At 56.8% G+C, this 24,905-nt stretch overlaps 2 protein-coding genes across 13 annotated transcripts in view; both read left to right on the top strand.

Moving 5' to 3' along the window:
* SCMH1 (Scm polycomb group protein homolog 1) overlaps positions 1-16,404 on the top strand; it is a 178,387-nt gene extending 161,983 nt beyond the window's left edge. For all 12 annotated transcript variants that reach the window (XM_032431609.1, XM_032431592.1, XM_032431641.1 and 9 more), the window contains 3 exons: positions 4,970-5,164; positions 11,889-12,031; positions 13,019-16,404. In XM_032431609.1, the coding sequence (XP_032287500.1) occupies positions 4,970-5,164; positions 11,889-12,031; positions 13,019-13,144 (464 nt within the window). In that variant the 3' untranslated portion in view covers positions 13,145-16,404. The remainder of the gene's footprint in view (positions 1-4,969; positions 5,165-11,888; positions 12,032-13,018) is intronic.
* On the top strand, positions 15,680-24,001 carry SLFNL1 (schlafen like 1). The gene is made up of 6 exons (XM_032414814.1): positions 15,680-15,888; positions 19,616-20,043; positions 20,559-20,569; positions 21,643-22,113; positions 22,371-22,514; positions 23,173-24,001. Exons 1-6 carry the CDS (start codon positions 15,680-15,682, stop codon positions 23,293-23,295), a joined length of 1,386 nt encoding a protein of 461 aa, XP_032270705.1. The 3' UTR covers positions 23,296-24,001.
* Positions 24,002-24,905: the final 904 nt, after the last annotated feature.

The raw sequence follows: 24,905 nt of genomic DNA on the forward strand, positions 1-24,905 counted from the left end.
AGTTGCTGTCATTCTTCTGTTTGGTTGCGTGGTCTTTTTTTTTTTTTTTTCTGGATGCTTTTAAGGTCTTCTGTTTATTATTGGTTTTTAGCAATTTGATTATGCTATGCTCTGGTGAGGTTTTCTTCATGCCTCTTGTGCTTGGAGTCCACTCAGCTTCTTGGACATGTGGGTTTACAGTTTTTATCAAATTCGAAAAAATCTCTACCATTCTTTCTCCATGTATATTTTCTGTCACCTCTCCTTTGGAGACTCCAATTAGACATATATGAATCTTCTCGAAGTTTTCCCACAGTTTAACTATGCTTTTAAAAAAATTTTTAGCCTTTTTTTCTGTGTTTTATTTTGGATAAATTCTATAGCTATGTTTAAGTTAGCTAATCTTTTCTTCTACAGTTTCTGATCTACTCTTAATCCATCTCAATGTATTCATCTCAGACATTGTGTTTTCATTTCTAGAAGTTTGACTTGGGTCTTTTTATATCTTTAGCATTTCTGCTTAGCTTGCATAGTCTTCGCTCTGCCTTCTTGAGCATTTGAAATATAGTTATAAACACCTCTCCAGTGCTCTGGTCCATGAACTGTAGCTCCCTCGACCTACCCAGACTCAGCTCCATCTCCTCAGCTCCGGGAGCTCACTGGGCTCTGTCTGATCTTCCCCTCCCTACCCCGTCGCCTGGGGACTCCAGACAGTGAACTGAGAGCAAGCCTAGGGCTCACCTTGTTTGTTCTCCCTTTTCAGGAATCACTGTCCTGCACTGCCTGATGCCCAATGTCTAAAAACTGTTATTTCATGTATCTTGTCTTTTGTTTTTAGTTGTTTCAAGCAGTCAGATGTATCTAGTCCTTGCTACTCCACCTTAGCTGGCAGTGGAAATCCAAAATGTATCCTGAATCCATGTCCATCAAATCATCTCTACTGCCTTTGCCATTATCCTCTCTCTCCTGGCCTGAGAGGTCCTTTCTGGCCTACCTGGTCTCCTTACTACCTCTCTTGTTCTTCTCTGCTCCATTTTCTACTTAAGAGCCCAAATGGTATTCTTCGGACATAAATGAGATTATGGCGCTCCCCCACCTAAAACTCTGTAGTGGCTTTCTTAGAAAAGCCAGGTGTTTTTGCGGTATTCTGCATGATCTGGTCCTTGTCTACCTCTTCAAACTCATCTCTTCCTTCCATACATTTTAGCTACACTGTTTTTCCTCATTTCCCCAAATACTCCAAGCTGTTTTCTACCTCAGGATCTTTCTGCAGGCGACCAGGCAGCAGCACTTAGCCATTGTACCAGGGCACCTACAGCAGATCCTTTCCATGATTAGGTTCTACCCAAGCCAAGTCAGCTCCTTGGTTCTTCCCACAGAATTCTCTGTGGGTGAGGGGGCATACTGGGTCATGCTCCTATCCTTTGCAATTTTTCTTAGAGACCGAATGTTTAGATAATGCTTGGGATTCATTAGGGCCACCAATGAACCCTAAATAGCACACCTCCACTTGGACTCTTCTTCAGACCACAGCTTTTAAACATCAAGTTGTCAGAGACACTTCTCAAGGTCTCCTTATCCACTCCCCTTATTTCTTGTCTTAATACCTATTCCTTTGCTTAGTAATTTTTGCAGTAGCTTCTCATTTTTTTATAAGCTTGTACTTGTCATCCTTCCCACTAGATTAGTTATCCCATGAGAGGAGGGACAATATCTGGTTTTTTCCTCATTCTCAGTATCCATCACCCTGTCATATAGCAAGTATTTAACAATATTTGTTGAATGAAAGTATAGTAGAGGATGTGGGACATGTAGTTCAGAGAAGGATTTTTTTTTAATGAAACAGACTTAAGCATACATAAGAACTGTGCTAGTCTCTGGGTTCTGTGTTGGCGGAAGAATTTTCTTAGTTACATAGACTAGTTTTCTTCATTCATTTCACCCCAGGAAGGGGAAAGCATGGTTGTGAGTGCAGAGTCCTTGAATCTCAGAAGTGGAAAGTACTCTAGAGATAATCTAGTGTCTAGCCCAGCAGACAAGGGTGGTCATCTGACTTCTGCTTAAGTACTCCCAATGACAGGTTGCTCACTATCACCTTTGGCAGTCAATTTTGTTGGACACTTCTGATTGTTAAAATGCCCTCCCTTTTGAGCCAAAAATCTGTCTTCTTATTACTCCTGCCCTCTGTTTTACTCTCTGCCTTTCAAAAGACCCAATCTATGATCCAGTTCTCTTCCTTTCCCATGACTGCCCTTAGGGTATTTGTCTCCCCTGACTTTTCTCCATACTATACATTCCCAGGCGCTTTCTCCGTTGCAGGATTTCTAGACTTATCCCCACCAGTCTTGCCATCCTCCCCTGGGAACCCTAGTTTTTAAGGTAGCCTTGCAAGGTGATACTCAGAGAAAATCTGCTTCTCATTGAAAATCAGTGCGTAAGGAAAGGTCCTTACCTGTTTACCTCTGTGTACCCCCTCCCTAGCATAGCAGCTAGTACACAAATGTGTGTTCAATGAAGGAGTGAGCTCCCTCTCATGCTGACTGTTCTCATGTCTCTAGCACATCCACAGCAAATTTCATTTAAATTGATGTTTAAATGTGAGGTTAAACATCTTTGTATAGACTGCCAAACTGAATCCCAGAAAAAAGGCAGTGATCACTGACCAGTGGTCTATCAGAAATAGAACTCAAGTCTTTCAGCCTTAACTTCTGACCCCTGGACCAGTGGTTGCAAAGTTTCTTTAGTTTTAGCAGCAGGCCTCCTTGTTGCAAAGGTAAGATTATATGAAAACTCTGGGGTATAGAAGTGAAAACCAGAGCTGTTCTGCTAAAGCTGGGATGAGGCCCCGAGCCCTACTCACTTGGCCTCCCTGTGGAGGCCACAGGGGCGCCGTGGAGCCCAGCGGGAAAGCACCCCAGTCTCCCACACTGCCCTGGTCTTACCGAAGCAGCCCGGGCCTTGTCTGATCGGCCATAAGGGCGCTAGGACCTGCTGCAGCACTGGGCATGATGCTGCATCTCTTTAGGAGAGATGGGATGCCATTGCCAGTCCAGGTGCCCCCCCTCCAGATTGCCAGGCCCCTCAATGCAGACTCCCTGTCTCAGCTGCCTTTCCTAGCATCGCTGAGGGGACAACACGCTGACTTGCATCAGCAGCCGGGAGCCCCTGGTGCTGTCATAGGTATTCTTCATGTCTGTGAGCTCAGGTGAGGCAAGCGGTACTATCCCTAGTGTTGGCCAGGTAAAATGAGGTCCAGAAAGGTGAGGTCGCCCTGCCAGTGCATGCAGAAATCAGCTTTTTCTTGAGTTATTGCAGAGGACTTGGGTTTGCCCTCTAACTCTGAGTGAAGAAGAAATAAAATGACAACTCCCCACCTTGGTAAAGTCCATCCCATTCCATCTTCACATGTGATGTTCTCAGCAAGACAGAGGGTGATTTTTCCCCCATTTTACAGATGAGGGAGCTGGTGCCGAGAAAACAGACAACTTGCCTGGGATCAAACACCTAGTGAAAGGCAAGAGCTCAGGCCTAGAACGCAGGCCTCCTGTCTGCTGCCTCGAGTGCCTGTTCTTGTCTCAAAAGTGGGACGCTGCTCTGGTCCTCTCTCCTGGAAAACAGGAATCTGAAAGCTCATCTGCAAAAAGGGGTGGGCTGTGGCTCAGGTGCCCAGAGCTGCTCCCTTCAGAACCGTTTCTGGGGAAGGGTTTCATCAGTCCCACTCCCTAAGAGAAGGGCCAATAGCTGTCTCCTACTAGACTTGCCTTTACGCCCTTGGTTACCAAGCAAGTTCAGGTGAGTATTAGAAAGAAGTCCTAGGGGGCACCTGGGTGGCTCAGTCGTAAGCGTCCGCCTTGGGCTCAGGTAGTGGTCCCAGGGTCCCTGCATCGGGCTCCCTGCTCAGCAGGAAGCCTGCTTCTCCCTCTCCCACTCCCCCTGCTTGTGTTCCTTCTCTCGCTGTGTCTCTCTCTGTCAAATAAATAAATAAAATCTTTAAAAAAAGAAAAGAAAGGAATCCTAAAATCCTAAACCATCTGGCCACAGAGGTCTTACTGTGTGCCAGACAGTGTGCTTGACTGTAGTGTTGATCACAGGCCCTAAGTGAGTCCCATCATTACCTAAACAGCCGACCTCTAAGAACAACCACAAAGGACGGTGGTGTGGCCCAGGAGCCAAGATGCCCTCCACCGGCAGAGACGCTGTGACCAGGGCTGGGGAGCTGACCCGGTGCGGGCAGAGCCCAGTCATGAGAGGGAGCCTGCTTCAGGTTCTGGAGTGTTCTATCAGGGGCTGCCTGGTGTGGGGCCTCAGAAGACAGGGGCGTCCCGGGTTCTGAGGACAGTGTGGTTCCTGGAGAAGCACCTTGCCTACTGAGCGCCAGAGCCGAGTTCTAACTCCGAGTCTGGTGTCCATGGCCCCGCTCTCACCACTGTACAAGGCCGGCTTCCTTGGGGCATTTCTGTTGAATGAGGCAAATACGAAAGGAGGGAGGGAACATAGGAGCAGACCCTTCAGAGACAGGCCTTTAGCCAGACACTGAAGAGAATTTCTGAAATGTCCTGCTGGCTGAGAGGGTCACCCTCTAAAGGACCCTCATCTAAGCAAGTGTATCTCTTCCCCAGCACCCCTGTCCCCTGGGCTGGCATCTCGTGTACAGGGAGGCAGCCTCTTCCTAAAATAGCTCTATTTGTTTTAAGGTTCTCCTTATCCGGAAAAAGCAAAAGATATCCAGACCAGAAGAAACCTCAAAGACTATCTAGTCTAAAAGGAAGAGTCTCTAAGGAGATCCAAGCCCAGGGAGTGGCATTGGGCTTGGCCAAGGCCACCTAGTAAAAGCAAGAACCATGACTAGTACACAGGCCTCCTGAGACACAGCCCAGGGCTCTCTGTTTTGCTGCCTCTTGCTCGATCCGAACAGGTACCTGGGAGGCCAGCGCCCTGGCAGTCCTTCCAGGCTAGTTCCTGCTCTAACTCCAGTTTTACTCTTTTCCAGGTGAAAGCTTTGTCCTGGGGAATAGTCTGACCCGGTCTTTGGAGCCACACTCCGACTCAATGGACTCTACCTTGAATCCCACCAACCTTGTCAGCAGCTCCCAAAACCTTCGAACCCACGGGTACCGGCCTTTGGTTCCATCCTGTGGCCTCCCGCTGAGTACCTCCTCAGCTGTGCGCAGGCTGTGCTCCAGGGGTAAGCTTACCCAGGTTCTCCCACCCTCCCTCTCTCTTCCCTTCCCTCCTCAGTCAGCTCCGCTTGCCCCCTGCCTGGGAGTTGGACTGCGGTCTAGACTTACATTTGTGTCTGGCTAGGCACCCAAGAGGCAAATGAAGCTCTGGGATTGGCTTGAGAATAGTGGAAACTGAGAGCCAAAGGCCTAGAGCCAAAGGGACAGGGAAGGACACACCCGTTCTTTATTAGCCATTTATTTGACCACCACCTGCGTTTGGCATGCGGAGGCAAAAATCAATCACTTCTTGTCCTCAGGGAGCTCACAGTCCTATGGGAGAGAGAAACACTTCAACACATAATTGTAAACCGTCATCTTGGATGGTTTGGGTGGTATGAAAACGGCAAGAAGGAACACCCAACCCAAGCTTGGGGTCCAGGGGAAGCTTCCTTGAGGAAGTGACACCCTGTCTGCAATTTAAAAGCTTGACCGTGTGAGTGGCAATATCGGGGATCGTAGTGGAGGGAGAGCTCTCCAGGAAGAGAGCACGGCAGGAAAAAGGGCAAAGATAAGAACTGGTACAGACGGTGCGCATGGAACTGCATGTACTTTGCTGTTGCTGACTTTGCTATTGCTGAACATAAAATGTCGTACTGGGACTTCAAACAGAATAGCCTGGAAAGGTCAGGGGCTACTTCACAGATGACCCAAATGCCATGGTAGAGTTTGGAGTGGATCCTGCAGGCATTGTGAAGCTGCTGAAGGCTTTTAATTAGAGGTGAGACCTAAACAGGTGTGTGTTTTGAGTAGCTCATTGACTACTGTGTTGAGGATGCATCTGAGGAAGGACAGACCAGAGAGACCAGTTAGGAGGTTGTAGAGTGGGCTAAACCAGAACAGATAAAGGCCTGGATTGGGTTAGTGGTAGAGGTTTGTAGAAGAGTGAATCAGTTAAAAAACTATTCATGAGGCAAATTTAATCAGATTTGAGGATTGTGAGAGAGAAGGGAGCAGGAATGTCTCCTCAGTCTCTAGGTGGAGTGGTAGGGGAGATGGTAGTACCATTCGCTGAGAGAGGGGCCAACCATAGAAGAGAAAGAAGGGCAAGGAGACCCTGGGCCATCTAGGTGACACCCAGCAGGCCCTGCTCTGCAGGGCTGGTTGTCAGGGAGGAGGACTGAGCTGCAGATAAACATTGGGAGTCCTCAGCATATAGATGGTAGTTGACCAGGAGTGTATGTGTAGAAGGAAAAGAACAATTGACCAAAGATGGAGTCCTGGGGACCAACAAAGTTCAGGAGGTGGGAACAGGAAGAGGATCCCAGAAGGAGACAAAGCAGTAGTCAAATGTGAGGAAAAACAGAATCTGATATTGTGGTGGCCAGGATTACAGAGAGTATTTTAAGGAGAGTGCAGCACAACAGAGGTTTGGTAAAATGAGGACTGACGACTCTCTGTGGGATGTGGTGAATAGTGGGTAACTGATCACCTCAGCCAGAGCAGCTTCGGTGGAGGTGGAAGGTGATGAGGACAGATTGCATGGTGGGATATCAGGGAGGGTTTGAGAAAAAGAAAACTAGTGACCTTCAAAAGAAGTCTTCAAGAGCAGGAGCACACTGGGCGTGTTTATCGGCAGACAAGTTGAGCCTTCCGAGAAGAAGAGATGAAGAATATCGGGGAGAGGTGAGAGTAAGGTGTGGCTGTGGTGGGAAGGGTTACGATCAAGGGCATAGAAAGATGGATCCGTCTTAAGGCTTGTTCTCTCAGACTTCAGGGAAGATTGATGGTGGCCATGAGTGAAAGGAGAGAGGGCCGAGTAGGGGAAGGGCGTAGGGGTGCTCCCAGAGTGGACTGGTCAAGAGAAGATAGGGAAATGGAGCGAGGAGAAGGCCCAGCTGTGCTTGGAGACTAGTTTGCCAGTCTGCAAGAGATGTGGTTTTCTTCTGTGGTTCTCAGAAACCTAGAAGTGGGGTGAGAAAAGACTGAGAATTAAAGTTTTCTGTTGAGCTAAAAGGGCAAGAGGGCCAGGGGTGGGGGAGCATGCGAAGGAGCGATGGAGCTGGGGGGACAGCCGTTTAGATCATCAGCACTGGATTTGGGCAGGGCGGGGAAGAAGCAAGGCTGAAGGATGGGGGAGATTGTAAGTCTGATGTGCTAAATCTCTCTGTGCGGTGATGGGTTTAGTGGACTTACGTCCAGGGCAGTTGCTGAGATGGGAGTTTGGGGTTAGAGAAAGGGATGTTTACATTTCTGAAGTGGATTTGTTCCAAGTGATGGCAAGAAGCAGACAGTGGCCTTGGCAGGAGGTATTTGAAGTAGAGTGGAGGTGAAGGTCGCTGGAGGCTGGTGGCTGACTGGTGTGTGGCTCTGTGGCTCTGAGGATAATGACAGGACGTGGCTGGAGCACAAAGCAGTGACCGACGTACCAAACGGTCTTCATTTAACAAGGGGTAGAAGCCCAGAGGTCTGTAGGCAACAGTGATCAGCAAAAGCAGATGGCTGGGGACATATTTGGCCTCTGAAGAACATGAGCTCTCGTAGGAGAATGGCCTAAAAGCAGCCATGGAGAGACAGGAGAATGCCACGTCCGCAGCCCGCTGTGGCCTCCCCCAGCCCCAGGCTGTGGAAGGGGAAGAAGAGTCCATGGACAAGGCCTGCAGTGGAGAGAGATGGCCTCGGGAGAGACCGTTTTCAGGGAGACTGAGCAGGAGGAGGGGGTGGGAAGAGGCCGGGATACCCCTCCCCGGCCCTCACCCCAGCAAGGCAGCGTGGGGTGTCGGGAGCTCTGCCGTCTGGACAGAGCTGCGAGTTGATTCCCTGCCTCGAGTCTCCTCTCACCTCTCAGGCCCCCACACTCCCCTTGTGCACAGGGGGCGTGGTGATATTGGCCTGGGGTTTTCACAGGAGTGTGACAAGGCTCAGATGGAAGCAAGGATAGGGGATCATTTGGGAAGCTGAGTCATTCCCCAGGTATGAGGGCGTTACTGTCCCTGTCCTGTCTCCCAAGGCCCTCTCTGTTAGGAGTGCTTCTTGACTGCTGCCTCGTGCGGCGCTGGCCTCAGGGCCGCTCTTGTCTCCGGGGCACCTCCGCTCTCCCTCTGGAATGCATGGGTCTGTTGGCCAGGTCCTGGTCTAAATCTCTTTTGATCCTGAAGAACCTCATAAGGCTACGAAGGATTCTATCTGTTTGGCACTAGAATTGTTTCGCTCAAAGTATTCAGCTGTTGAGTCTGTCCTCTCTTATTTCATTAATGGAGGATGAGTGGGCATCAGTTTGTTAGTCTGGCCTCCTGCCTTAGATGCGCCTCACCTGCCTTAGTCATTCTCGGACTGAGACCCTCGCCTTCCTTGAGGAGTAACCACCAGCTGCCCTCATCGGACGGTCGGAGGGAGTCTTGGTATAGACTGTGTGCAGAAACAGAGATAGGAAAAGTCAGACTCAGGGCACTAACTTGTCTTCTTCCTAGCTGTGTGATCCTGGGAAAGTCACCTCACTTCTCTGGGCCTCAGTTCCCTCATCTCTCAACCGAAGATGATGCTACCTCCTTAGATGGCTGGTTGCTCCTGTCTGTATGCCTACGAAAGCAGAAGGGTGTACTCTTCAGCTATCTGTGGCAAAGGCTAAAAATCTCCTCCATTTCCCTTCACCCTGGGTCCCAGGTCTAAAAGTCGAAGGGCTAAAAATAGAAGGGCTATTTTAAGGGGCAAACAAGCTGACGGGGGCAGGGGTTCCTTTATAATGTTCACCTGCCAGAGCCCCCTTCCCCACACTCACACTGCCACCTGGTGCGTGCACAGCCGTCTCTGGCTTGGACCATGATAGCAGCAGACTGGTCTCCCTTCTGCCCTCGTCCAGAGTCTAAGTCTGTTATCAACACAGACTCTGAGAGTGATTCTTTCTGCTGGAAGCTGGTTCAAGTCACTCCTCTGCTCAAAACGGACCTACTGCACAGAAAAGTCAGTGGTTTTTCAGTGGTATACGAGGTCCTCTGTCCGCTGCCCCACCAGGCCCCCCGCCCCGCCACACACACCCCTCTCAGAAGCTATCCCCTGCCCCTCCCTCCTCGTTCGCTCCTCTCTGGCACGCCGGCCTCCTGGCCTCACCTTACACGTGCCAGTCACTCTTCTGCCTCAGGGTCTTTGCTCGAGTGTCACCATTTCAGAGGTGTTTCTCCCGACCTGCCGCCTGCCCTCTTGGGGTGTGTGTTCTAACAGAAGAAAGCTGACAAACTCATAAATATATAGATAGATAGATAGATCTAGATATATAATAGATATGTAGATATAGACATAAAAATATCATCGTGCGTGTGTTTGATTCCTAGCTCCCCTGGGTCGAGGAAGTGGCTGAGATGGGCCAAGGACACACCCATGAGTGTAGCTTCTCTCTGCTCTCCATAGTCCCAGCAGCTGGTTTCTCTGTCAGCGTCACGCTGGACTGTTAGGGCCCAGAGAAGTGGCTGGCTCACAGAGCCCTCTCCAACTTCCTGTCTGCCAGCGCCTCTAAAAAGCCATTGGAATTTCTGTGGCTGTAAGCACCCTGCTTGCTCCAGCAACTTCTCCCCTTATCTGGTCAGTGCCCAGCTCTAAGTCCGAGATGTAACACGCTGGAGTCTCTTCCCCGGGAGCAGGGCCGGGCCAAGCCAAGCGTGCTTCGACTTTTAGACCTGGGACCCAGGGTGAAGGGAAATGGAGGAGATTTTTAGCCTTTGCCAGAGATAGCTGAAGAGTACACCCTTCTGCTTTCGTAGGTGTGTTTCAGCTCACCCCTCAGCTGTGCACCTGGCATCTCCTGAGTGGTGAGCATACAGACAGGAGCAAGGCAAGGTCCCCTGCCTCGAGACAGAAAAATACACAAGTAACTAGTGTGTGATCCTTCATTCAGTGAACGAACCTGTTGGAACATCTGTAGCAGACCAGGCATCTTTTGCGTGTTGGGGACTGTAAAAGGAAAACCCTGCCCCCTCCTGGGGTGTCTCCCCTACGCCCAGTACTCTGCTCAACAGGACCTCACCCGGACATCAGATGTGCGGCTTCTCCACACCCCAAGCCACTGTGCCACACCCCCTGGGGGGCCCGACAGCTTAACTCCATCCTGACCCCCTCTGGAGAGAGCGTCACATCCCACCAGCCTGCCCCCCCCACCCACACACCACTTCAGATGTGACAGTCGAAGGTCTGGGTTGTCACCTGTGCTCCTGACTGGCTGGCAGTCAAGGGTTCCCACGATCCCCTCCTCGGATTCACTCAGGAAAATGGTCACTTACTAGGTTACCAGCTTTTTACGAAAGGATGTAACTCAGGAACAGCCAGATGGAAGAGCTGCCCAGGGCAAGGCCTGGGGGGGTGGGCATGGGCTTCCACGCCCTGTCCAGGGGTGCCGCGCCCCCCACACCTCCGTGTGCTCACCAGCCAGGGGCTCTCTGAAACCCATCCTTTTGTTTTTTTATGGAACCTTTATTATATAGGCACGATTGATGAAGTCATTGGAGACTCTCCTTCCCAGGATGGTTGGCAACCAGCCCCCATCCTCAGGGGCTTTCCAGAAGTCACCTCCTGACCATACCAGGCGTGGTTGAAAAGGGCTTGTTATAAATAACAAAAGACCCCTTTATTTCTCTCACCATTTGGGAAATTCTAAGAATTTTAGGAGTTCTGTGCCAGAAACAGGACAAAGACCACATATGTATGTTTCTTATTAAAAACCACAATATCACAAGGAAATAGGGCAGAAAATAGGAGAATACAGACAATAAACATAAATACATGAAATTATTTTAGGTAGTGATATGTGCTGGGAAAAGGGAGAGTAATTAGATTGAGAATAGCTCTGTGGGGAATGGAGTACTTTTATAGGAGGTCAGTGAAGGTCTCTGAGGAATTGATATTTGAAATAAATATTGAGAAGGAATCAGATATGCAAAGCCCTGGGAAAAGAACGGAGGAGATTGAAGGTCAAAGAATAAAGCATAGCCTATTCAAGAAGCAGAAAGAAAGCTAGTGTGTCTGGAGCATGGTGAGGAAGGGGCGGGGGCAGGGGGTTGAGATTCGGTCAAAGGTAGACAGGGCCAGGTGATAGAGTACCTTCTAGACCATGCACGGTAAGGAGTTCAGATTTCAGAGGGCCCAGATCCCACAGGGGGAATGGGAGGAATTGTATTTGAGCCAAGATTGAGATAAAAGCTCTAAGCCAAGCACTAAATTAACATTGAGATTCCTGGCAGCCCAGGCAAAACTGCTTTCTGCCTCTGTGCATGAGGCTGTCCCAAGGTTAGCTTCTTTCCAGGCCTTGGAAGAGGTACAGGGTATTATCCACCACTTTTTTTCTTCCTAGACCCCAAGGATTTGGCTCTATTCTTGCCCATCTCCCAAAGTCTCTCTAGAAATGGTCCCCAGAGCCAAGGCAAAAGCAGCCTTACCCACCAGGCCCCCACTGAACCCATGTCATCCCCTTACTCATTGTTACCACTGACTCCAGTCCAGGCAAAGCCCCAGCCTTACTGTGAAATTCTTCTGACCCTCTCCAGAATCAGATCTACTCTTAAAGAACAAAGATTTGACTTGAGAAGAGTCTCAGACCCTGATCCCTTTGTGGAAGAGCCCTTCCCTCCCTCAGCCACTTCTAGTTCTCTGCTCTGGCACTGCTGTGAGCCTCCCCAGCAGGGCCATGGGGACATACCAAGGAGAGTGGTGGGGCGGGACAGACCAGTCCCCACCCGTTATAGCAGGTTCCCTCCTGTCCTGCAGGGTCGGACCGATATCTGGAAAGCCGGGATGCCTCTCGACTGAGTGGCCGGGACCCCTCCTCATGGACAGTGGAGGACGTGATGCAGTTTGTCCGGGAAGCTGATCCTCAGCTTGGACCCCACGCTGACCTCTTTCGAAAACACGTAGGTGCCCCTGCTGATCTCTCCCATGTCCACGGGGAGTCTTGCTTCCGAAACTTGTAGACTCTTAAAGGTCCCTTGAAACTGAGCACAGGAGACACCCTGAAAAGAGACAGAATCTTGGGTCTCAAGCAGCCCTCGTTGGGCACCGAGTTCAGCGCACTCCTGTAGTGCAGGTCCGACTCGGTCACATGCCTGCTGGGTGCCTGCTGGTGGGCTCGGGCCCAGGGGAAGGACTCTCCTCTTTTCCTAGACGTGCTTGCTGTCGCATTTGCCTGCCTTGGCCTGAGAATCGGGGGCCTCAGCCCAACTTAGAGTTCCCAGCCAGATGGCTCCTACTCTCCAGCCGCATCAGCCCCCCATCTTGTCCTTGCTTTTCTGTGAACCTCCAGCATCTCTTCAAGTGACCATTTGGCTGGGTGGCCAGGCACTGTTTCTGACCCGCCTGTGGTGACCATACTCCTGATTTGGGGTGCAAACCCATTTCCCCGCAGCCCCTATTGCTTGCTGCTGTTCTGCCCTTTGGGCGCTCAGAACAGATCTGCTGCTTTTCATGGATCATTTCAGTCTTTCATGCTGGTGGGTTTGGGGGTGCTCTTGGGTCAAGCCTAAAGATCTCACAGCTGCTCTGAGCCTGGCTCACACAGAGGGGCCCTGGCCACTCGGGAAGGAAGATGACTTATGGAGTAACAGTTGAGGATCAGTATAAACCAGTCTGGGAGAGGGGACGAGCACGTGATGGGGGGGGGGGGTGCTTATTGGGAAAGATGGAACGTAGCCGGACCCCAGTGGTTGGAGGGTGGGGCCACCGCCTCAGGCAGCAGGGAAAGGAAAGCAGGACGGGCACTGGGAAGAGCACCTGCTGGGCTCGGTAGTAGATGTTGGGGGACGGCGGCCACAGAAGCTGTAGGGAGCAGGTAGGCTTTAGTGGCGCAGAACCTGGTGGCCAGAGCAGCCAGGCCTCTGACGGCCCCGCCCCCCGCCCCCCAGGAGATTGACGGCAAGGCCCTGCTCCTGCTGCGCAGTGACATGATGATGAAGTACATGGGGCTGAAGCTGGGGCCCGCGCTCAAGCTCTCCTTCCACATTGACCGGCTGAAGCAGGGCAAGTTCTGAGCTGGGAGACGCAGCCTAGACACCTGAGGGGTCCACCGGAAGGGCTCAGCATTCTTCTCCCCGGAAGGGGGGCCAAGCAGCCCACTGCCGGCGCCTCAGTGGATTCCGGGCCGCCTCAGGACTCGGGAGGCCGTGTGGAGCCACCACTGCTCCCCGCTCCTGCCATGATATGTCCTTCCATGAAGGACCGACGAGGGGAGAGTGTGGGGCCCAGGGCTGGCGCTGCTCTTCCCCTCAGCCCTGCCTCGGCTCTGAGGTCCCTCTGTATTTATTTCTCAAGCCTGGTTGGCCTCCCACTGGGCGTTTAGACTGAACACCTTTCAGGTGATGGAGGAAGGGGCTGACCCCTGAGGCCTCAGAGGATAGGGCCCTGAATTGACACTTGGGCCCAGTCCCCCTGCCACCTGCTGGGCCTGGTGTGGCACCCCACTTCCCCACAACTCCTGCCACCTCCTCACAAAAGCTCCAGACTCCAAACTCATGGTGCAAACCTCTACCTTTTTAAAAAAAAAAAAGATCTTTTCTTATTGTTTATTGTTTCTGGCACGAGGGCAAGCCCCCCAGTTCATACTCCTCTCACTCCAGACACTGGGTTTCAGGAGAGAGACTGCCCTGCCCTGGTCCCAGAGAGGCGTGGCCCCTTTCCAAGGACATCACCCGAGGGCACTTTCTCTGTGGGATGGACACATCCTTCAAGCCTTGACTGTATCACTCAGCATGGGGAGGAGAGGGTTCCTGTCACCTTCCCCTCTTCCTCCACTGGGCCCTTTGCAGCCCGGGCCTCATCTGTGGGAATGGGAGTCCCCTGCCCCACACTGTCCCCCACCACAGCTCCTTGCCCTGGCCAGAACTACTGCCAAAGGAGGTTAGGCCCCATGATTCTAGGCCACGAAGGCCATGAGGTGGATGGGAGGGAAGGGTCTGCAGGCTGGAATCTGGTTGTACCCTCTCACTGTCCAGATGCTTCCTTTGTAAGCAAGTCAGCAGCACAGCTGCCCCCACTGCCATCCGGACTTCTTTTATGTCAGTTTGTTTATAAATAAAAACCAATATAGATGCCAGTGTGGTTTTAATCAGTCGGCAGAGCACTCCCCTTTCTTGGCCCTAGTTTCCTCATCCTTAAAGGAGGCGTGTAGACAGGATGATCCCCAAGAGTTCTTGTGATTCCAGCAGTCCCTAAAAAGTAGGCTGGCTGCCAGATGCCCACTGGGAAGCAGTGTGGAGTCCGTTCCCTGCCCTCAGAGGGCTGCGCTCTGGTGCAGCAAGACAGCAGGGAGCGCGGAAGCTGCTCGAAGCCCAAGCAGGAAGAGCAGTAGTTGGGTCAGCAGCTCCGAGAGCCTCCATGGCTGGGTTCCTCCTTGTCGCCGTCGTCGGGTGAGGAGAGATGCAGGCTCGCCCAGCTTGCGCCGACCTGGGGCCAGATACTCGAGGCCAGGGCCACACAGCCTCAGTTCTGCTGGGGAAGTTCTGCAGAAGGTGTAACGGACACTATCGTGTCACTGCGGGCCCCACGAACTACTCCACAGGAATTAGAGTCAGTCTTTAAATCTTCACGGCAAACCCGTTGGATAGATGAGGACATGTAAGGTCGCCGCCCAGGAAGCACCAAAGCAGGCGTTTGAAGCCAAGTCCTCTGACACCAAGGCCAACGTGGAGGTGCTAGTCAGTCTGTTTGTGAGGCTTTGGGTGGGTCATTTCCCTTCTTTGGGCCCATGTGGCTATGAGGGTTTCAGATGAGACTTCTGAGGGCCCCACCAGCTCTCACCCTGGCTGGTGCCACCTTGGTGACTAATTGATAACATCTTTTGCACTTGGCCCCTGTGAGGTTCTCACTACGGTTCCCGTGATGCGGTCTGGGTCAGGGCTGCCAAACCAGAGCAGGACTCTGTTCTCCACAGACTCCTGGACACTGGGGTGTGGTAGGCTGTGCTGATCGTTCACGGTACTCCCAAAGAGGGCCTTAGGGAACCCTGACAGCGAACTTCCAGATGTGATCCTTACCCGAGACAGACGCAGGGACTGAAGGTAACACCACGTGGAGGCAGGCCAGACACACTGCAGGGCTGTGCCTGTGGAGTCGGTCAGCATCCCCCTTGTCACCAAGAGCATATGGTTTCCCAGCTTACTTGTGCGGAGTTATGTGCATTCTCTCATGTAAACCTCAGCCCCGCCTTTTGCAAGTGAGAAAACTAAAGCTTGGAGAGAGTTAAGGTACTTGCCCCAAAACTCCGTAGCTAATCAGGGGTGCCTGTAACATCCTCCGGGGGGCTGCTGTCCCAGATCCTGCTGACCATTCAGACTTCCACAGGCTAGCCTGGGGGTGGCATTCACCTTGACGGCTGTCAGACGGAAACACCTGCCAGCAGGACGGCACGAAGCAGTCCCCTTCAGCAGGGTAGTCCCTGCAGAGCCCACCGCCATCCAGGTGACAGCTCGGGTGCAAGGGGATGGGACGTGTCAGGGAGCAGTGGGGTTCACCTTGGCTTCGCAGCACCATGCCCCGGGGGAGCAGTAACTCCCTAGTTTGTAGGCATAATGACTCCGTGGACATCACTTCCAGATCCCTGCAAAGGATGTGCCCCACTGACCCTCTGCACTAAGGAGGCCCAGAGCTGTGCCTTTTACGCAGATGTTCCTTGTCCAGATAATTTACAGTTCGGGTTCATTCTTAGCCTAAGCAACATTGCCTTGAAACAGTTGACATTCCACTTTTATCTGGTTTCCAAGGGAACAGAACTAGAAAGGTAACCAAATGTCAGGTTCTGTAGGAGGGGAGAGGATTTGTTACCCCTTCACTCTTACTGCCCTAACCCCTGGGGACAGAACTGAATGTCTTCTCAGGAGGAAAAAAAAAAACTTTTGAAATTATTTCCCAAAGCCAAGCCTTCTAATAGTGACCCACAGTCATCCAGAGCCGAAGGGGCCTCGGCAGGCCCATGCACACCAGCCGAGGTGCAGGGGAGACCACTCCATGAGCCCCAACAGTTCAGCCCCCCACAAAAGGGGAAGGCATCTAGGACTGAGGGCCAGAGGGCCCCTGGCACCAGCTTCACATGCCCCTCCCCTCAATACTGTGACAAGGAGAGGACATTGACTCCAGCGCTGAGGAGCATCAGGAAGCCCGTGTGCTTGAGGTGACGGAAGAGTCCAGGCTCTACCTAGGCACACCTGCGCCCTCCCTGCTGCCGGCCATGGAGTCCCTGTCACCTCTGCCTTGTCACGCTCGAGCCTCCACAGCCTCCTTGTGAGATAACCTGAGATCTCTGTGGGCCGTGGCTCTGGTGGTCCACGTGGACACGGTGTCTGCCCTCACACGGAGGCCAGATCCCTCCTCAGGAAGAGCTGGAAGGTGGCTCCCCCCTCCTCCCTGCAACCAAAGCTAAAAACTTGGGAGAACCTTCTTGCCTTGGAGAGCCCAGACACCCCTCCCCTCATCATCCCTCTGCTTTTTGCACCTCCTTACCCTAATACCCCAAGTCGCCCCATTCATCCGGGAAGCTCTACAGCTGGAAACCTCCAGTGCAGGGGCCATGACAGCCAAGCGTCATGACTACATTTATGCCCGGCCTGCGACACCAAAGCCGCCGCGGGTGCTTCCAGGAGCCCACAGCTGACAAGTCCCAGTGTAAAGACACGGGACCCGAGACAACTGTGGGTGGCTGGGGCTGGACCCTGTCAGAGGTCGGCAGGAATCAGCAGGCAGATGGCCATACACCAGGCGAGGGCTCAAGACGGGAGCGCCCTGGGGCCCGGATGGCAAAGGCTGCGTGCACAGCACTTCTCCCCCGAGTTCCCGAGTCCGCTGTCCTGACCGCTCCCGCACAACGGCTGAGCTCAGTCCCCACCTCTGCCCCTGCACTCTGCGCCTCGCCTGGCCTCCCGGACACCCATCCTTGCCGTGCTTCCCGGGATCGTGGCCACGTGGGGCCACCAAGTGGACACTCTCCAGATAACACGAGAAGAGCCATATCTGTAGCCTCCCTCTCCCCCTTCATCTTTGGGTCCACCTCACATCCTTACCTTTGAATTCAAGAGTTGTTTGCCTCTGGCACAAAGTGGAGTCCGTCAGGAAGGTCACGGACATCCACTGAGGGGATAAAGGAGCTGCTTACCCCGTAACACGGAGCCTGTGTCCGCCACTGCCCGGCGGCCTCTTAGAAAGCGCGGTGCCCTAAATAACCCAGTTACGCTGCCGTGCGTGTCAGTATCTGAAGTAGTACCGTGGAAGTGTACCTCGTGCTTACAGTGCCCGTTTCCACCCCTCCCCGCAGAAGGAAGCAGGACGGCTGTGCTTTTCACACGCGGAGGTAAAAGGTCCCGGGAAATAGGTAGTGAGGTGGTTGGAAGAGACCCCCAGGAGGAGTAGGGGGAGCGTGGGCGGTCGGGTGCAGCGGGTGGCCTGGCAGCAGGGCCTCTCGGGAAGGGAGCCGTGTCCTCTGGTGGTGCTTACAGCTGGGCTGTCAGGGCGCCTCTCCTGGCCGGCCGTTCCCGGCGACGCAGCGCAACCCCACTGCGCCCTCCTTCTTGGGCAGCTACGACCCCGGCTGAGCGGTTGCCGAGAGAGCGGCCCGTCAAGGCCGGGTCTAGACAGGCCTGAAGGGGGGCGGCGTGGAGAGCTCGCGGCCCTCATCCCAGAGCCGCGCACCACCACCGCTCGAAGCTGCCCCAGCCCGGCTTCTGCCTCGTCCCTGAGGGAAACAGAGCTCCCTTAGCCTCTTCAGGATGGCTGCCCAGAGAAGGGGGGGCAGCCCGCACGGCCCCAACAGCTTCCCCAGTCTGAAGCATCTGCCTCCGCCCTCCCCCCTCCCAGGACTTCCAGAAGCTGCGTGGGGGGAACCCCCACCCCCCACCACAAAAAGAAATTATTTCACCCCCCCCCCCCCCCCCCCCCGCCCAAGAACAGATCGCTGCGTTAATAAAGGCATCATGGGTATCACCCATGTCCTGGTCCCTGTCGAACAGCAGGTGACAGCCCTGTCCTTGAAAAGGGATGGCAGCTCTTGACTGAGTGCTCAGGGCTCTTCTGGCCGGCAACCTCCGCCCCTGGCGCCGTGCGCTCCCGATTCATGCTGGGAGCGGCCGGGCTGGCGGCGCTCAGCCCAGCCTGGGGCCGGGGACGGAAGGGGAAGGTGGGGACTGAAGAGGACCGGCGTGGGCACGGGGCCAGGAGAGACATTACAGGAGGAGGAAGTATGTCCTTGGCCCCGGGACCCAGGGACCCCGGAGCGGCCCAGAGGGAGCCACACAGCCAAGCTGTAGCGTGTGATGTACGTAGTGTCCCTACCTTGGGGATGGGAATGGGGGAGTTTCCCCAGCCTGGGCCTGAGGCTGGCCGAGACATTGGCATTATCGACCCCGGTGAGATCACAGAGGGGGTTGTGCAGGCCCCGCCCGCCTCCCCCGCAGCTCTGGTTCTGTCTGCCCCTCGCCAGGCCCCCAGGTGCCCCCGGGGAGCTGCTGGCCAGGGGCCAGGGGTCTGTGGGAGCTGAGGGCTGGCACCTCCCACGCTCCCCCGGGAACCATCAGGACATGAGGGTCAGAGGCCTCCCTCCTCCTCCTGTTCCTGTTTGTCCCGAATGCCCCCACCCCGGCCGTGCTGGGCCCCAGGCCCTGACCTTCTCAAGGAGCCAATCTGAAAAGATGCAGGCTGGTGGCAGCCGCCCCACAGAGCGGAGGCCAGGTGTGCGAGGGTGAGTGGGGGGGCCGCCGGGTGCCAAAGGTGCACAGCTCAGGAGTGAGGCCCCCGGCCTGGCGGGAGGGGGCGTACTTAGGAGCCCCAGCTCTGCCCCTCCTCTCTTCTGCTTTCTGGACTCCGTCTAGACCAGGCCACGAGCCCCCTCCGATCAGCTGTGCCTGTGCAGAGGCCATCTGTGGGAGGGGCCGAAGCTTTCATCGGTCAGGGAGCCCCTGCCCTCGGGCGCAGCCCTGACTGGTTCACAGCCTCGAGGCTCACCCGAGCTTCGGAGCAGGCGGGGAGGAGCCCTGGGTGACGGCTTCCTCTCCAAAGGCCCCTTGAAAAGGTTCCCCTGGGGCCGGGAGGGAGCAGTCATCTCTGATGGGCAGGAAATCTGCAGCTTTTCCTCCCGCCTGTGGCCTGGTGGGGGGAGGACAGGGGGCCTGCGGCCCAGAAGGGGATGCGGCGGGGCCCTGAGAGCAGAGTCTGAGGGGCCCCTCTGCCCCTCTTGGGGCACACCCCCTCGGTCTTCCCTTCGGTGGAATGGAGGGGCAGGCCCGCACGCCCTGTTGTCTGCCTCACCGCTGACTCCCCTCTTTCCTGTCCTAGGCCTTGGGTGGGTGGCAGGCCCCTTTCGGCTGGCCCTCTACCGTCCCTCCCTCTCTCTGGCCCTGCCCAGCCCCTGCCCATGTGTGAACCTCCCAGGAGCCTCGGCAGCCCCTGAGACCCAGGTCGGCCCTGGGAGGAACATCCCAGAAGCCCTTCTGAGGGAGACCTCTCCAGAGACCCCCCCCCAGGAAGAGATCACGGCAAACCCAGGTGCAGGAGCCCCTCATGGAGCCCCCAGGCAAGCAGCCCCCACAAGAGCCCCCCGGGGAAGAGTCCCCGCCTGAGGACTCGGGCCTCCAGACAGCACCCAGCACGCACATTCTCTATGTGGGCCACCTGAACCCCCAGTTCTCAGTGCCTGTGCTCACCTGCCTGCTCCGGGACGCCCTGGAGCGGCTGGAGCTGCCGGTGGCCCGCGAGCACATCGAGGTGGTGAGGCGCCCACGGAAGGCCTGTGCGCTGGTGCAGGTGGCCGCCCACGAGGCCACGCTGGCCTCCCTCCCCTGGCGCCTGCAGACAGCCCTGGAGGAGCACCAGATCCCCGAGGAGCTGGCGGCCCGTGGCAAGGAGCTGGTGCTGGCCGAGGGCCCGGGGCCCTGGAGCCGCAAGGCGGTAAGTGAGGCTTGCCCGGAGCCTCGCGGGGCGGGGGAAGCCTGGGCGCGGCCGGGCTGTGCTGGGGCGCAGGGCCGGGGGGTGGCGGTGTGTCTTCGAGGAGCCGGGAACAGCTCTGCAGACTGGCGGACTCCCAGGAGGAGCGGCACTTACGGTTTGCCTCCAGCCTGGAAGCCTGTGAAGAGAGGCCCCAGTGTGGGCCCCCCCCCCCCCCCCCCGGGGTCCTTCTGTGTTCCATCCTCTGGGCCTGAGGGCACGCGTGTTTCCTCCTGGCCCACCTCATTCCTGCAGGTGCCCGCCGGCGGGGCCGCTGCAGGCCAGGCGGTGAGGCGGAGAGCAAGGGCCGGGCCCTGCCCGCCAGGAGCCCTCATAGCGCTGAGCAGGGCCGGACACAGCCAGTCGCCCAGCTGCGGGCTGCGGGGCAATCTCACAGAAGAACGGAAATTCCAGCTGGGATTTAGGGAGTGGAAGGACGTTCTAGGCAGGGGGACGCGGTGAGGGGCAATGTCCCATTTGCAGAAGAGCAAGCCGTTTGGTGGCCCTGGGGCTCCGGCTGAAGGCTGCCGAGGAGCTGAGGAAGAAAGCTGGGCCACAGCGCAGGGTCCGGGCCGCCAAGGGCCGCAAGACCAAAGCAGAGCAGGGAGGCTGCTGGGGGGGGGGGGGGGGGGGCCTTTATGGGGGATGGGAGGGAGCGTCAACTCCCTGTGGCTAAGGTAGGACACTCTGTGAGACAGGTGGTCTTGGTTTTCCTTTTCTTTTGGGATGAGAACTCTGTGGTGTTTCGATTGTTGCGGAACTGAACAGCTTTGTGAGCCTGACTTCATGTTTGTGTGACAGTTTCCTCATGTTTCTGATAAACTGTCTTGTCCGGGAGCCGCGGGGCTGGTAGGGATGTGCCCCTCGCCACCGTGCCCCAGCCCCCACTGCGCTGCCGGCCCCAGAAACCACTGCTGGAGACCGGGAGGCAGCAAGGAGCCAGAGTCAGCGAGGAGGGTGGATGGGACGGGAGGAGCCTGGAGGTAGGGAGGCCGCGCGGGGCCCAGACTCGGCCAGTGGCCATGAGCCTGCTCACGCGCAGAGGCCTGGAACAGAGCAGAAACCATGGACAGGGTCTCAGGAGGGCTGGAGGAGGGCTGAGATTCAGGAGGACTGGTCAGCGGTCCAGAAAGCGACAGGCAGGCGTTTCAGGGAGACCAGGAAGGGGGTGGGTTTCTGGGATGCCCCCTCACAATTCAGAGACCTGTCACAGGGGACCTCAGGCTGCTGAGGTATGTCCTGGAGTGATCTGGCCCTGGGCCTCAGAGGCCCATCTGTAACAAGGTGGGAAGAGCTCAGCCACAGCAGCTCCAGCTCCCAGCCCCGGGAAGGAGAGCTCATCCTACCCAGCACGCACCCTGCCGCCCCGGGAAGGAGTGGTGGCAGGTCAAACCCTTGCCTCAGCGCATCTCCCGCCCTGGCTACGGGACGGTGGGCAGAATCAGGCCCCTCCGCTGGGACGGGGCATCAGGATGGCTGAGCGGCTGGGTCCCCCCGGGGCGGAAGGGGGTGTCCCGTCCCCCTCGCTGCCAGGCTCGGGGCTCCTGACTCTCAGCCCTCGCCCCAGCAGGAGGACAGCCGCCCGAGCCCCCGCCCCAACCCCAGACCCACCCACGGCACCCCAGGGCGGGCCCCGCAGAGGTCCCGGGGCCAGCCGGGTGGCACGCGCTCCGACAGCGCCATCGTGCACCAGGAGATCGTGGGCCAGGAGCGCCTCTTCCAGGGCGCCTTCCTGGGCAACGAGACGCGCAGCGTGGAGTTCAAGCGCGGCGGCGGCGAGTACCTGAGCCTGGCCTTCAAGCACCACCTGCGGCGCTACGTGTGCGCCTTCCTCAACAGCGAGGGCGGCAGCCTGTTCGTGGGCGTCGAGGACAGCGGCCTGGTGCAGGGCGTGCGCTGCAGCCACCACGACGAGGACCGCGTGCGCCTGCTGGTGGACTCCATCCTGCAGGGCTTCCAGCCCCAGGTCTTCCCCGACGCCTACACGCTCTCCTTCATCCCGGTGGTCAGCACCTCCGCCTCCGGCACGCCGCTCAAGGTGAGCCGCCGCCAGGAAGCTCTCGGGGTCTGTCCTGTCCCCCCCCAACCCTCCCACCCCCGCACTCAACGAGGGAGGGCCCGCCTCCACTCTGCCGAGCAGGGCTGGGTGGGGACGGGGGCCAAGGGGACCGGGGAGAGTGACGGGAGGAGAGGCTGGAAGCCCCGCCCCCAGGCTGCTCCGGGAGCCCCCGGGAGGGAGCCCCGGGATGTGGGGGGCCCGCAGTGCCTGCCAGAGCCGCTGTCACCCTTACCAAGGTGATCCGCCTGAGCGTGCACACCCCCAGGGCCCAGGCCGAGCCGCAGCTCTATGAGACCGACCAGGGGGAGGTGTTCCTGCGGCGGGACGGGAGCATCCAGGGCCCGCTGTCCGGCCACGCCATCCAGGAGTGGTGCAGGCAGGTGAGCGGCCGGGGTGGGGGCCCCTCACCGCGCAGTCCGGGCCACGCCATCAGCTTCCCCCGGTGCCCCATCACCCGCCAGAACACAGGAGGGCTGCGCTGAAAGCAGCCCACACACTCGGGGGCGTCGTGTTGCTGGCCGAGCCGGGGGAGTGGCATATGGAGAAGGCTGAAGACCACCCCAAAGACTGTAGTGCAGTTGGGGGGAGGCCCTTACGATGAGGAGGCAGTTAGTGCTGGACACAGTCCCAAGAAAAAGCCTTTTCAAGAGGGCCACATCAGGTGACAGAGAAGCAGTGGAGGGCAAGGGGCTGCCGGCGAGAGAGGGAAGGACGTGATGGGGCAGCGGCCCACCCGGGTCTGCCCCTGGGACCCGAGGAGGCTCCAGAGGGTGGGTCAGCCCGGGGTCTGGGATGCTGGCAGGCCTCCGGGCGGGCGGCTTCCCTCAAGACCCAGGGCTGACATGTCAGGGGTGGCGGCCGGGCCAGGGACCTGGCTTGCACCTCGCCGGGCCCATGTGGCTCCCAGTGGCCTCGAGTAGGCCCCCCAGGGCCCTCCTGGATCTCGCCCTCCTCCATCGGCTCAACCCCGGGCGGGGGGCGGGGGGGCGCGGCCCCCGGCGGCCCCAGCATGGACCTCTACCTCTGTGGCACCCGCAGAAGTGGGCGGCCGAGCTGAGCAAGCTGGAGCAGAGGCTCAAGGTGCTGACGGCGGAGAAGGAGCAACTCAGGCAGCAGCTGCGGCAGCCCGCGCCCGTCTCCTGCGCCTGCTGCGTCCTGTGAGGGCCCCGGCGCGCGGGCGGGCGACAGAGTGGCGCGGGGGAGGCCAGCTCCACTGGCAGATGCGGGACTGCCCGTGTGAGCCCAGGTCCTCGCCCTGAAAGCCGTCTGGGCTGCTCGGAGGTGGATGCGAGCGCGGCCGTCCACGCTCCTTCAACAACAGCCCGAGGGCAGGCTTCAATCCTGAGCAGACCCCGGGCTTTGGAGCTGAGGAACTGCTCTTAGCCTGAGCCCCCAGGAACCTTACTTCCAGAAAGAACTGCTAAAAACTCGGCCAGAGCCATCCCAGGGCCGAGCTGTGAGGGACTGCCCTACTCCCTCAGACACTCATTTTGCCCGGGCTGGGGTCTCTGACCCCAGCGGCGAGACAGGCCAGAAAGGAACGTGTCCTCTTGGGAAAGCCCTTCTGCCAATGGCAAGGCACACTCGGTCACCGGGCACCCGACCCTGGGCTTGCTGGAACTTGTGATTGTCCCAGCTCTTGAATAAATTACATGCACCTGGGGCAAGGATGTTCTTTCTCGGCCGCGCGGTCAGCCCGCTGGACGCAGCTGAGTCCTGAGTCCCATGGCCAGCCCACCTGTGTCCAGGAGGCCGAGCCAGCCCCGGGGGCTCCTCCCACCCAGAGCTGGGGGGCCCCGACAGTTGCAATCCACTCCAGCTCGACCTTACAGACCGGGTCCCCTGGAGGGGGGGACAAACTGCTACCTCTTTGTTCAGCTTCTTCATCTGTAAGACAGTGAAATGCACAGGGAGCGGGGGCACTTGGTCATCATCAGACCGACGTCCTATGTCTCCCCAGCACCCACTGGCACCTGCACAGGGTGGGACCTCCAGGCCAAGCACCCTCCAGCCACTAGTGAGGATCCCCCCTCATCTCCACCAGCAGAGCCCGACACTCCCGAGCCAACATCTGATCATGCCATGCTAGCACCCAAAGCCCTGCAGGAGCTCCCCATTTCATCAGCGGCAAAGTCTGAACAGCGGGCCACCCAATTCTGCACAACCTGGCCCATCTGACCTCAGCCCCTCTGCCCCTTGCTCGCGTGTTCCCGCTACAGAGACCCATTGTCTCCCGAACACACCTACTGCAGGGCCTTTGCACTGGCTGCTTCCCCGCCTGGAAGGCTGCTCCCCCGAGCTGCAGGGCTGCTGTTTCCTCTGGGCTCCTCCTTCAAGTGGAGGGGAAAGCCAATTCCCTACCCGCCCTACTGCAGATGACACCTCCCTCCCCCTTGCCTGCTTCCGGCCTCCTTCCTCCGCGCACATGTCAGTCACACTCTAGCTTTCCTTGCTGTTCCCTGCGCCACAGAATACACGCTTCCGGGGACAGGGATTTGGGTCTGTTTTGTTCATTGCTAACGTTCAGAACCTAAACCATGGCTGACAGGTCATAGATGCCAAATAGCAACCTGCTGGGGAAATGAGCAATACCCAGCTTAGGGTCCAAGCCACCAGAAAAGCGTGGCACCTGGTCCAACAGGGCATTTCACAGGACGGCCACAGAACACACTTGCGCTGCTCCGCTCTCCATCATTGGGCTAGAGGTTCTTGGCCGCATCCAGAGTAGACGGAGCAGCTCTGGCACCGCAGCCCCTGGGTCGTCGGCCAGG

The sequence above is a fragment of the Phoca vitulina genome, unplaced genomic scaffold (assembly GCF_004348235.1).
Source record: "Phoca vitulina isolate PV1807 unplaced genomic scaffold, GSC_HSeal_1.0 scaffold2, whole genome shotgun sequence".
NCBI classification, from domain to species: Eukaryota; Metazoa; Chordata; class Mammalia; order Carnivora; family Phocidae; genus Phoca; species Phoca vitulina.